Source organism: Limulus polyphemus, unplaced genomic scaffold (genome assembly GCF_000517525.1).
Source record: "Limulus polyphemus unplaced genomic scaffold, Limulus_polyphemus-2.1.2 Scaffold4371, whole genome shotgun sequence".
NCBI classification, from domain to species: domain Eukaryota; kingdom Metazoa; phylum Arthropoda; class Merostomata; order Xiphosura; family Limulidae; genus Limulus; species Limulus polyphemus.
Genome location: NW_013669981.1, coordinates 1 through 14,026, shown reverse-complemented (window position 1 = coordinate 14,026; position 14,026 = coordinate 1). Strand labels below are relative to the sequence as shown.

Below are 14,026 nucleotides of genomic sequence, written 5' to 3'. Positions count from 1 at the left end.
CAAGGACAAACCTTTATTTTATTTTATTAGAAATATTTCACTAAGAAATATGACTTTTTGTGTGTGAAAGACTTGTAATATTAACTGAAAGACTGCCAAATTTCGTGAAGATATACCCTATATATATAGTTATAAGTATTAAATTTATATCAACTTTAAACGAGTACAAAAGGTCACGTGACTCAGTCAAATTGACCGACCCCATGTTGGGAAGAGTTAAAAACTACTTAGTTGCACCTTCTTAGAATAAATGGTTAAAAAATGATCTTTGTGACTTTACTTCACTAGTTTTGGAGTTCCCTGAAAAAATGAGTAGGCATACTGCTTATTAACCAGAAGAAACAAAAAATAACTTGAAAATTGGAAACCAGAAGCTTAAACTAGCAGTATTTCTTTTCATGATAAATAATGGATTGGGTTACACTTTCTCATTTTAGTTGCTTTATGTTTTAGATATTTCACACACTCACCTGAGAGCAGATAACCAGAGTTAAACAAAATCCAATATGTACATTTATAAATTTTGGTGCAAAAATTTCATTTAATTTCTCAAAGCTACAATACAGTCATTATTCCACAGTATCAAATGTGGAATTACCATATCACTAAAGTAAAACTTTGCATCCCTAGTAAAAAAATTTAAAAAATATTATGCTTGAATTTATTAGGAGTAAGTTAAAACTCAAAAATGTATCTCTTCAGCATCATTAAGTTTCAACAACCTACCTTTGATTACATTGCAGCCTGGCATCTTTGGTCCTACACCACAGAACTGCAACTTCTGTAACTCATTACTTGGGGAACATGCTGTATCACCCTAAAAGAACAGGTTCTTTAATACTTCCTATTTTTTACACACCTTATCCCAACGAAAAAAGTTTTCAATGTTTTATTTTCTACGTTTCAGTCTGCCACCAACATAACTAAATAAAGACATTTCTCACTTTCAAGGGAAAGAAAATAAAATCTTATGCTTGAATAACTATAGCTACATATGCATTCATATGTAATGTATCTATCTAATATCAGTATCATCTAGCTTCTTCATTTATGTATCAAACGTGTTTTTTCACATTAAAGGAAAAAAAAAACCTTTAAGTTCAATATTTCATGTTCCCACATACTTGTATCCTGATGCATTAATTTTTTCTATATTGGTTCTGGCTGTCAGATGAAAAGTGGTATTAATTTACACAACACTTAAGCTTACCGCATTTTCTGAACAGGACATTGTTCCTTTTGTGTGCCGTTTAGATCGCCGAGCAACTTGTTCAGGAGGAGGCTTAATTGCCTGACGTGATGGAATACCATGAGGAATGTAATCTGTATCTTTTTTGTCTTTCTCCTCCAGATCTTCCAAATTCTATGTCAATAAAAAGTTGGAAAGTATAATTTCAAGTAACTAGTGTAAACACGCACACTTAAAGTGAAGCTTGATCTCTCTCTCTCTCTATTTTTTTTATACAATCAAACCCTAGCATTTGCAGTACATGTGTAATAATGGTATGTCTAGTGAGCATATAAATCAAAAGTTATGTTTTGTCTAAGTAAGTTATTTTAATTAGCATTCAAAATAATGAAATACAAAAACAATCTTGCAAACTTTCATCTACTAAATTAAACACAAGAGCAATGGCTACTAAATAACTAAATACTTATATCCACACACTTCTGAAAAATAAAACTGTCTGGTATCAGATATGAATCCTCACAACTTTGTCTTTAACCAGACAAGAATGATAAAATGCATATGGTACAACAAAACAAGTTCTTAAAAGAATGATTTAAACATTTTTTTCATTAGATTCAAATTATAGCCAACAAAACTACAGTAAGTATTTCTAATTTTCTAACTCGTACTTCTACTGACTAGACTTAGCACTTCCAAATAAGTTTTGTAGAACCCATTCTACACAATTCCATTGTATTATTCAAGTTTTGCCATAATTTTAAAAATTAACAAACAAACATATATTATTCTTCTGACTTATCCTATCCTAGCTCTTGAGATAACAATTAATGTTGAAAAATGTTGTATAGTAATCATTAACGTGTATAGTAAGTTAACAAATTTCACAGAAGTTTTGTTCAGACTTTGATTTATTATACCTATGAAAGGATTATGATTTTAGATCAATTTGAGGAACCAGCCATGGTAAGCAAAGTATGACATCTTTAAGTATGCAAGACACCTTTTAGTAATGTTAAATTACTGAGTAGTATAACCAAGGAGAACATGCTCGAACATTATGAAGCAAATTTCTTAACATAAAAGGATTATTAAAAGCATTAAATTTTATTAATTTCCTTCCATGTTGATATACAGTCTTAAAGGATATGAGCTATATCAAACTTACAATGTTTTCCAAGCTTGCTCCACTTTTAAAAATGTCATAAGGGTAAAGAATACGCTCATAATGTTGCCGTAAGAGAGAACCAATGCTCTTTCCTGGTGGGTACCCCATGCGGGAAGCCACTTTAGACCATTTTCTCTCCTTCGTTACAACATCCATTCCACCTTCTTGCTGAACAATCTAAAACAGAAATCACAAAAGGTTCACAGGAAAAACCTGTTTTATTTCCTAACATTTTCTTTTAGTTGCAATTTTACTTCCAGTATTGTATAAAATTACCAACAATAACCATGTATGAAATTATCTGTTTTTTTATTAAAGCAAAAAAAAAGGAATATGAAGAAATATAATTATTGTAATATTCTTGAATAAAAACAAAACTTAGACTATAGCATATTTCAAATTTAATTAATACTCAGCCTAATCTGGCTATATCTTGTGGATTGTTAACAGGACTATGGCTGAAAATACTGTTAAATTTGAGAGTACTAAAATTGCAATTCAATGCATTCTAATAATTAAAGGTTTTGTTTTTTCGTGTAATGGCTCATGACCTTATACAGAGAGTTAAAAAATATGCTTGCTCAACATTTTTACAGAGGGTTGAGTACATTATATGAAAATTATTTTGCATATGCAACTTAGCAAGTCTAATGACAACTAGGACATGTATCAGAATGATATTTTGACACTGTCTGGTGTTATCTTGGTAGTATGCTGCTATCAAAATTTGATCATTTTTGTGAAACGTATGTAACAGCCCTTTCTGATGCAAAACATTCATATACTTAGATCATAAAGATGAGTTCTGATTAGGGATTTAGAATTTCTGCAGTGTCCTTAATGGAACTGGAAATAATGGAATATGTGTCAACTTGGAGCACCAGGACCATCCACAGAGAGACCTGCAACAAGTCATAAGTGTGGCATTTTCTAATAGGTGAGAATCCATGAACAAAAAATTCAGTTTTGCCACATGCAACAATACACTGCATAATCCAGAGAATCTTTATCTGGAAAAGTAATACAAGTTGCTTCTGCAACATATCATTCAACCATTGCATACAGTGACATGAATGGTATGTCTTCATAAGGAATATCATAAATACATACCAGTCAAGTCACTGGGTGCAACACCTATGGATTTCTATGTGATTGGACTGTTGGAATGAGTGATGAGAAACCACTGTGCTTATACACTAGACATATTACAGAAATCATGCATGTAGTAGTGTGTTTTGGACACGACAGCCTTATTACAGAGCTTTATGCAATAGAAATTACACTGCAGAACTATTGTCAAGATGTACAATTTTCAGATAGAGCATGAACAGATGTTATAAAATAAGACTATAATGACACAGTGAAGGTCCTAAATTGTTCTACTATAATATACTTATCCATTGTATACTTTGGATTATATGGTTATACAAGATATGCATCAGTAAGTTATAAGTTTTACTTCTGATCAATTAAGTTGGCTTATTTTTGATCAGTAGTCATTAATAATTACAAATTATTACTAACAAAACCAATAGAAATACTTCTGAGGTAAAAAAGCATGCATTTGCAATGAAAATAAGCTAAAAGAAAACAGTTCATGATGTAGTACACACAAAGCACCCATAAATAATGTAACTTAAAGGCCTACCAAGGTATAATAATTCAATTGATGTGTGTTAATGATGTACTCTACCCAATTTTCTTAGTTATCTTTCTGACCACTGCTTTGCTGACATGGAACAGAAGTATACATAAGTATTATACATGCATGTGCAACAGAAAGGATTAAGAATTATTCAAAAATTCCTTAAATGATACAGTAAACTGCACAACCTACTTACCTCATGTATTAAATACAGATCTAAGAGCTTCCTTTCTGCAGTTGGAATCTTCAGTGAAGAGCCCTACAAATATATTACTCTTATATTAATAACAAAGTATATAATTTTTATGAAGCTCGAGACAAAACAATTTTAGAAGGCTGATTTTGGTTAATTATTGTGTATTTGGTATTAAAAAGAATTATGAAACTTGTGATGAACAACATTACTTATCTAAAAAGGGACAAAGATAAATGTTTTGGAATTTTACAGATTCCACCTTCAGTAGCTAAAACAAAATATAAAGAATTTACATCTGTCATTCAAATTACATTGCTACATATAACAATAATTAAACCAAAACAAAAGTGTGAAAATTGAACAGGAGAACAAGAAAGGAATATTAAAAAATGTTCAACTTAAACAAAGTCTGCATGTTATCGAGGGTTGGAGGATGCCATTTGGTGTTGAGATATTCTTTAATCGATAATTCTAGATCAGTGTCGGCCTTGCAGAGGATAGTGAAATGAGATACACTGAGTTGGTGTCCTGTTTCCTCACTATTGTGGTGTACAAAGGAATCAGAGGGGTCACTGAACTTTTCTTTTGCATTTTAATGTAAATTCCCATATGTTAATTTGGCTCTGACTTTTAGTGTTTATTTTCATGTACAAAAATTCAGTAGATTTAGCAGAGTAGTATTGAGAAAATTTGGAGGAAGAAACCCATGGAACAGTAGAAATCGTAATTTCAGCTTATTACAGGTTTATGATTAATACCATTCCTTGGTTTTGAGTATATCATATACACATCATAACATGACTTTCAGCTTATTACAGGTTTTGTATTATGATGTGTATATAATATACTCAAAACCAAGGAATGGTATTAATCATACTTTCAGCTTATTACAGGTTTTGTATTATGTTGCATATATTTTTTCATGTACAACTTAGGATAAAAAAAAGAAGATAATTTATTCCTAAATTGTTGTACCTGAAGTTTTCTGTCATATTAAACATAGAGTAGTTCAAAGATGTCTTTACAAAAACCAAAACAAGCTGGAAATAGGAATAACAGTTACATTTGAGAAAAATCAATTAGCAAATTTCACTACTCACCAGCTCTCATCAGCATAGGCTATATATATAAAACATAAATACAAGAAAACTGCTCAATAATTAAGTGCTTTGTGTTACATATACAATCATTATTAGTTTGCTAAACTTACCTGCAACTCCCAGAACTTTGCAATCTGATCCAGGAAGTTTAATTTAATTCTAGTGGTTGCCTATAAAGTGACAATAAAACATATTAGTTGTTTTTGTTTCATTACTAATTTAGATACTTTTATTTCCCAAATGTTTCCTTAAATCACTGAATTTTTACTCAGTTTATTAAACTTCACAAAATATAACATTAGTACTTGAACAATGTAAAAAGATTTGACTGTCTTTTGTGTATTATAAACATGGTAATGTGACTTTCCTCAAGCAGGGTAGCAATACATTAAAATAATAATTTTAATTAATAGAATATTCAACACTTTTCAAAATTATCACTTTAGAATAATATCAATATCAAGATATAATATCAATAAAAGATATATATCAAATACACATTTAAATTAACTAGTATAAAACATGTACTAAAAAAAATCATAAAATAGTATTACTATATAAAGTGTTTTTACTCAATGAAATTATTTTTGAAACCTTGCATTCATCTGTTTCTTAAATAAACAGTAAATCTCAAATTCAAAGTTAGAGCTAATATTCTATCAAGTGATGTAAACAATATAAAACTAGTAATATTTCTGCCACAAATCCACAATTCAAAAAATTAACTGTACAAGGATTATTCTTTAATGCACAAGAAGCAAAGTAAATGACATCATAGGAAAGAAAAAAGGTTCTTACCTCAAGTTCATTTAATCTCTGGACACGTGGAGTGAACTTGAAATTTTCAACATCTACTGCAAATGGTGGTTGCCAATCCTAAAAAAGTTATTAATAATTACATACACACACACATACCAAGCACTGGGTCATCTGATGCAATATTTACTTGCCATTGGGGACTATTCATTTCAAACCTTGATATAAACATAAATTTTTACTTTAATATCAATTTCTGATCAAAGCTACCTACCTACCCAGGTCAACACCACAAATGAACCTGGTAATGAGTATAGCTAATCAAATATACTTTTCTTAATTTTTTACATATAAGCATTAGAATACATTATTTCATCAGTTGTTAACCTGGTTGTTCAAAAAATTAAATCATTTGTTTTAGTATTATAAGAAAAAACATCCCATTAATGCTGTACAGGATCACCTACAAAACAGTTTTCCATATTCAAAAATAGGTATTTCCCTAAAATGAGAGTTGGTTTAGATAATGCTATGGATACCCTAAAAACTGTACTTCAAACTTTTTAATATAATTTTTCTGAAACTACTGTCTCGTTAGGAAATGTATAGGTTAGTTAACAATGAGACTATATCAAACTCTTTTAAACTATCCTGAGATTTTCTTGTCTATTGACTTTCCTCTAAATATCTTTTTCCTTACCAATAAGGATGCTTACTAATATCAAACTAATTAATAATGTTACAGAGCAAAACCTTTTCCAATGTTGAGATATGTTACACATAAAAATGAAACTGAATATCAAAGTACCTGTATAGTTAGGAAATTAACTTGATTACCTATGAGCATCAATTAGTGTCACATAAAACAGTCGATCAATTAAAATTACAATTAAATCAATTAATGTTAAAAAATAATCAACTAAACAAAATCAGTGTTTCTGATTATTATTATTTTCAATTATTCCAGGTATTCAAGTAATCAAAATATTGCCACTGTGTTTTTTTTGTGCTACTATAGCGTGTAGTCTAAAAAGATGGAAGGATGAAAACTGTGTCAGCTGTTTATTTTGTTCTCATACATAAAATGCTTATACATTGCATGAAATTTGGTGCACGTTTTTTTCTACACGTGTAGTCTGTACTTCTAAAAATTATAAAAAAAATTTTGTATTTCTACAATATTTTAAGTTGTGAATTTTTAGAAAATCTTTTGAAATGCTGTTTTTAAAAAATACTCCCTTTCATCTTAGTTTTTATTTATTGTGTGCCTAAAATAATGTAAATGTATCCAACAATTATTTTTTTAATAAAACTATAACTGATTGTATCCTAGATTTTCTAATAACAACATACTAATTTTCTTATCTGTTCATACAAGTTCTTACAAACAAACAAAGTGACTATTAAAAATACGACAGAAATAAAGCTGGATTTTTGTTTAATATTATTGATTAGAAAGTTCCATTTTATATATCCAATTAGATGTAACTTGTTTTATTTTCAACTGTTTTATTTGTTATTTATTTTTACCTATTGAAGCAGTCATTTGGCTATGGCAATAGCACAAAACATCAATGAACAATACAAGCACTGACAGATAGAAACATAACTTTCACTTTGATAAGTTTTATATGATATATAAACATGGTGCTGGTGGTATCATGACAAAAAAATGAGGAATCAGGCAGCTTAAGAATATAGATGTGTGTGTGTGCAAACATTTCAAAACAAACACTGGATAATTTGAATGTTACAAGCACTTGATAACCAGGCTATATATAGAGCCCTTTTTTTAATTTTATGTAATATTTTTGTTAAAAAAGTACAAGGCTGTCAAAACATCCACTAAAATAAATAAAAAATACCAATGTTCTATACTTACTTCAAAGAAATATCAAATTATACCAGATTTTCTGCACTATTGAAATTATATAATTGCTATATTTAACCTCTTATAAAGGTTTTATATTGTCTCACAAACCATACAGTTGATTTGTATATTACATTTTAATACTAGCTTCAAAATACAAAATTTGATCTATACCTTTCTGACATGTATACTACTATAATTGCAGTATATAAATCAGTTCAATTAGAGAAATACCACAAAGAAAAAAAACAAAAAATCGTTCTCACAAAACATTTATGGCATAATTTAAAGCAGTTGGTTATACACATTCTTTACTTAAATGCTTTACAGTTACAGCCCACAGTTATCCAAACTTAACCAATTTCTTCAGGCACAATTACAATTGGGGAGGTATAGTATGACCCTGGATTACACTGTAAAACCATTACTCTAACAAGTATTTTCAACTGTTGGATCACCATCAGATAAGTCTCCTGCTGTTCAAATGGCTCTTTCAACAGCCCCACACACATTTAGTTCTGTGTGACCCCCCCCCCCATCTTCAAAAACTGTCTTAAAGATAAACAAATCTACTTCATAAAAAACAGCAGAATATAATATAGAAAATAAGTTATAGATAGATGTAAAACACCAAAAGGTTTTCACAACATCCTATGTTATTCCAGGTGTAGTACATTTGTGTTTGCACCAAAAGTCATAAATCAAATGAGCTAGATATCCATGTTACAGCTTCAGCTTAGTGAAAATACAATAGATGGAAATCAACTACAAATATACGATTTTACTATAGCACAATGAAAAACAAGTATGAAGTCCTAAAACAGAATATTACTTACAAATATTTTGTTTACTTACAAGAAATTTAATAACATGTCAAAAAAACTGGACAATTTAACTATAAAAATGAGAAAGCTTACACTGAATTAACTGATAAAGGCAAAGAACATTATATTTTCTTTGTAATTTTATTACACCATAAAAAATAGATTTTAAAAATAACTGTTCAGGTACATGAATGTTTAACTAAGTAGGCCTACTCTTTTAATCATTACTGAAATGCTTCTATGCCTTCATTACTGACTTTCACTCTCATTTACACCTGCACAATAATAAATATATATATATATATATATATACTAGATACCAAAAATTTGTCAGAAGTAATACTTGTTTTCATAACATTACATACAAACTACATTTTAAGTCATGGCAATGACTAGATCTGGGCTCAATGAGAAAATATTTCTATGTACAATACAAAAGCGTAAAACAGAAACTTATAACTCATCATATTAAATTACTCTCATGTATCTGAAAATTACATAAGCTTCCCTTTTCAAATACTGGTATTAAAATTGATTGTTTTATAATGTCATATGTTACTTTATAGCATCTTTTGGTAAAGCATGCGCAAACAAACATAACTTCAGAGTCACATACATTCACAAATTAGGTTGTTTGCTGCATCTATACAAATTTTCATTGGATATTAAATGAAAATTCAATATCAGTTATTATTACCATAAATCCATACAGTGGCAGATTAACAGGGAACAGACAAGGCTGCTGTCCAGAGACAAATTGGGACATCAAAAATTTTACACTAGGATACCACATGTAAAGAGTGTTGTTGAAAAAGGAAGAATTATTAGAAACAAAACGAGTCTTTCAAAAAAATTTTTCTTTTAAATTTGGAGTGCTATTTGAAATTTTAACATAGTTATGAATAAGTAATCTCTTTAAGCAAAAGTTATGTTGTTCAAATCTGATCAACAATCTAAAAATGTATATATACAAAAAATGGAACTTCATTATAAATATACACACACCTGTAGACCAAGATGTATATTTAACTGTGGAATAAATGCTTGTCTTGTTGAAAAAATAATAATATGCATAAAGAGATCCCATATCATTCACTGTTCTGGAGCCCTGAGGTGGCTTAATCTGCTGTTGTATCCAAATGCTTATTAACATTACATGCCTAATATGACAGTTTTAATTCTTTTTTTATGACCTTTAATAAGCCACCAACTTACAGAAAAGTTGTACTTTTATTAACGATATTTTAATTTTGTATTCTTCTTTCATTTACTCTTATTCTGGACTGTGTCAGCCATATTAGTAAAAAAAGTCTGTAGAGTATGAATGGCAGCTATATCGTCTTCTTCAACTGCTGCTACACTTAATATTTTCTTTGCACGCTTCCTAACTACACGTTGTGTGATGTGCTCTCTCTCTAATACAGTTTTATAAGTCAGAGGTTCCCAAACTGTGGTCTGCAGCCCCCTAGAGGTCCACAGTAATACATCAAATTTATGAAACTACCATTTATTGAAAGAGTAACGATTGAAATAAAATGTGAGGTTTCTCTTAACTTGCATATATAAAATCGAAGTATAGAAACAAGTTAAGTGTAGCCGGATCTTCGTTTGAAACTGTCAGACACTGACCCAGAAATTTGAAGATTGTTTCAGCAAATCATCCTTCATATTAAAGTAAGTCGCAAGATTTTTTTTCTTAATTTTCCATATTTAAATCTCTTGTCATTGTTATTTTCTTAAAACCAGAATCATGCTGTAAAGGTAGTAAAATATACATATGATACAACAGTTACACATGATAAAAACTATTTTTAACGGGAGTGGTCCACCAATAAAGTAAAGAAGTTGAAGGAAGTCCGCTGGTTGGCAAAGATTGTGAACCCCTGCTCTAAGTAACAATGAAATTCAACATTATAAAAACATTTTACAACTGCAATATTCAACTATTTTGAAACTAACAGAAAAACTGAAATACTAAATATGATTACATGAACAATACAATCCTATCAAGAATTTCTGAAACTCTCCTGTAATAAAATTTAGTTTCATTGAACTTGGAAGTAAATATATAAAGTTTTGAAACAACTATTTGTGGGATAAAACTAACAGATTTATTTCAGTACAAGCAAATATGTTTACATTTGTTGTACCTGATGATGACAAAACCTTGTCGAAACGTTGTACATTTGCTGTTATGTTGAACTTACATTAAAGTTTTTCTTCATTACCCATTCAAGCCATCTCCAACCATTATTAGTCTCAAAGTGGGTTCCTCGTCATCGAATATGTTTACATTTATTTTGCTCACTTCCACATTTATGAAGCCTTTAAGTTTAATGACAAATCATTAATCTCAGATTACAGAGCATTTTAATTTATAAACTCTAACTTCTAAGTTTTATTAAAAACAATTACTTTTCAACAAAGTCCTAAAAACAAACAATGAAGATACCACAAATGGTAGATGGGATAGTACTACTATTAGTACCATTAGCAATCCATAGAAAACATGGTCGTTGTACAATTTATAAATGTAATTGCAACTTGCAAGTGTAACGTATAACATTACAAGCTATATAAATTATACTAGTAATTTTACGCATAAATCTTTTAAGTTTTAAAAGCAGGAAACTATCAAACTATGTTCAATATCGAAAATAGGCGTTTTAAATGTACAAAACATAATAAAAACTGTGGGTTGGTGTAAAATTAGCTACGACTAAGAAAATAATAACTAGTCATAATCAATGAGTCAAACTGTGGGATTTAAATCCTAAAGTCAACAATAGCGTCGCCATTTTGCTCTCAGCTTCACGAAGACTGATATTTTTGTTCTAAAATTTTATGTGTGACAGCAAAAAGATCGATAAGTAGAACACTAGCTCTACTGGAAATATCCGAAGTTTGTTTCATAATACTTTTCGAAAGAAAAAGTCTAATAGTTAGTTTAACTTTAGTATATCCAAAAAGAACTCATAAGACCTAACAAGAGGAATTGGAAACCGAACAATGTAGGTGACGTTACCCGTACAGCTGAACCTATTTTCTAGTACTTAGTTTAAAGAGAAAGAAATACTGACCGGTGGGGGCTTTATTTTGCAGATGCCTGCTCTTTCTGCGATGGGTCTGATCTTCGCTATAAAAGCAAGAGGGTCCTTAAATTCTTCAACTGTAGGCTCAAAAACTGGGGCTTCTGGTGGAGGTTTGAAATCCCACTCCATAGTTTTTTTAGAAAAGAACGACACTGTATATGTTAACTAAACATAGTTTCCACGTTCCCACAACATGGATCTTCCCCCAAAACGCCACCTCGGCTTCACACGAGCCTCGCACAGTCACAACCTTAATCGCACTTACTAATTGACGCACTAAATCTTCGGTGTATTGCTCCATTTAGAAACATAATTCTCAAATATGGCCAATTTAATAACAGTTTTTATTAAATAAAAACACTAAAAATGGTATTTTGAATCTTCAAATATTATCTTTTAAAAAAAAGTCGAATAAACTGACTAAAAACATTAATGTTAGTGAGGCGGATGGATACAAACTCGAATATAAATTTGTAGGTTGTTCAGCTGCGAGGGTGACAGCCCTTATTAGATAATGTATCTCCGTGAATGAAAGTTTTAACCCACATGACAAGGCATAGTAGCCTGTTGGTTACTTAGCTGTTCTACGTAATTTATAAGGTATTTCTGTGGTTCGTGTTTCATAATCATATCTTCACTTCTTTTTTAAACTCATGTCAATTATGATTTTTCATGAAATATTCATATTTTGAAGATTTGCATAGCAATATTAAAATATGGAAGTGATTACAGTGTGGAAAGTATCATTTTTAATAGCATTGGTTTACGCACACATATATCTACAGTTTAACGTAATATTATATGACAAAACAAATTTCTAGTCGGATCTAACAACCATATTTTACTGAAGTGATGACAGGAAGTACCAACTTGAAACTGCACATCTCAGCTGATCATAGTATGAATTTTATTGCACAATGTGGGTTAATATGTTTGATACTGTAAGCTACATAGTTAACGTTTCAATTTATATGTTAGCAGTTAGCTAGAGGGTGCATGACGTTAAAGTAGGCCTAGAATATCTAGAAAGTTCTAAACTTGAAGTCAAGAATCTAGTAAATTCGGGAACTATCGAAAGACGAGAGTAGATTATATATATTGTTGCGTCAGCGAGTCACATGACTACTGTGACGCCACGTTTCTACCAAAGTACAGGATAGTTCCGAATGCTCGAGTATTTACTAGATATAGGGTAGTCGGGTATATAAAAGAGGGGGACAACGTGACGCGGTAATGTGTGTATAGACAATGAGTAATTGAACTGCAGTCAGAGAGCACGAGAGACGTTACAGCGTTTGTTTAGCGCGATTGTTGAAGTTGAGTGTATCGGTAAAGTTGTATTCGGAAAGAATAAACCAGTTTTATTAAGTAAAGAACTTGTGTCGCTAAAGTTTCGTCGGAACGAAGTTACGGAAAGTTAATTAACAAACGGAGACGTAACAATATGTATCTATGTACATGCAGAATTAATAAATACACTGTGGCGCCATCTGTTGAATGAAACCACAAACAAAAAACCATAAAAATGTTACACTTTCCGTATTCAAGATTAAGACAATTAGGAAAGTAACTACGGTATGTGCAACAACCATTTCTTTGTCTTTCTCGACTTCTGACATCTCAACAGTTTCACTCTGTTCAGGCTGCGGCAAAGGCTTGATGTGCCTGAATAATTATATAAACAAACATCACGTTATAATGATGCTAATGCTTCTTTGTTATGGAGCACTGTGATTTGACGTGACAGTAGCACAAGTCACTCTAAACACCCCTCGATATCTGTTATAGCTTATCTTACTATAATGGATGTAGCGTGTGTATACATGTATTTCTGTATTTGGCCGAAATAATAAATACAATGTCACCACAAACAAATATCCGTAAAAAAAAAGTTTCACACTTTCGGTATTCAAGATTCAGACAGTTAGAAATATAACTGTGGTATGTACAACAACCATTTCTTTATAATAGAACACAATTTTAAGTAAAAGTACTCTCCTCACAACAAGAACACGACTTTCACTAGGACTATACGTGAGGGTTTGATTACATCTTTATTGGTGTAAGTTTTAAATATAGTACTAAAAAATGGAGTCCTTAAACTTATTTTTTTCAATAAATGGTACCACTTTTTTATATAAAAAAAACCCTTACAGTTTATGCACACACACACACACACACACACA

The 14,026-nt window shown here is 30.6% G+C and overlaps 1 protein-coding gene across 1 annotated transcript in view; it reads right to left on the bottom strand.

Annotated features, from left to right (window-relative positions):
• The window catches only part of LOC106471050 (lysine-specific demethylase 5A-like), a 61,632-nt gene extending 49,540 nt beyond the window's left edge, over positions 1–12,092 (bottom strand). The window contains 7 exon segments of the mRNA XM_013931634.2: positions 727–817; positions 1,211–1,363; positions 2,358–2,534; positions 4,199–4,261; positions 5,409–5,468; positions 6,097–6,174; positions 11,829–12,092. Coding sequence (XP_013787088.1) covers positions 727–817; positions 1,211–1,363; positions 2,358–2,534; positions 4,199–4,261; positions 5,409–5,468; positions 6,097–6,174; positions 11,829–11,969 — 763 coding nt within the window. The 5' untranslated portion in view covers positions 11,970–12,092.
• Between the last annotated feature and the right edge of the window lie 1,934 nt (positions 12,093–14,026).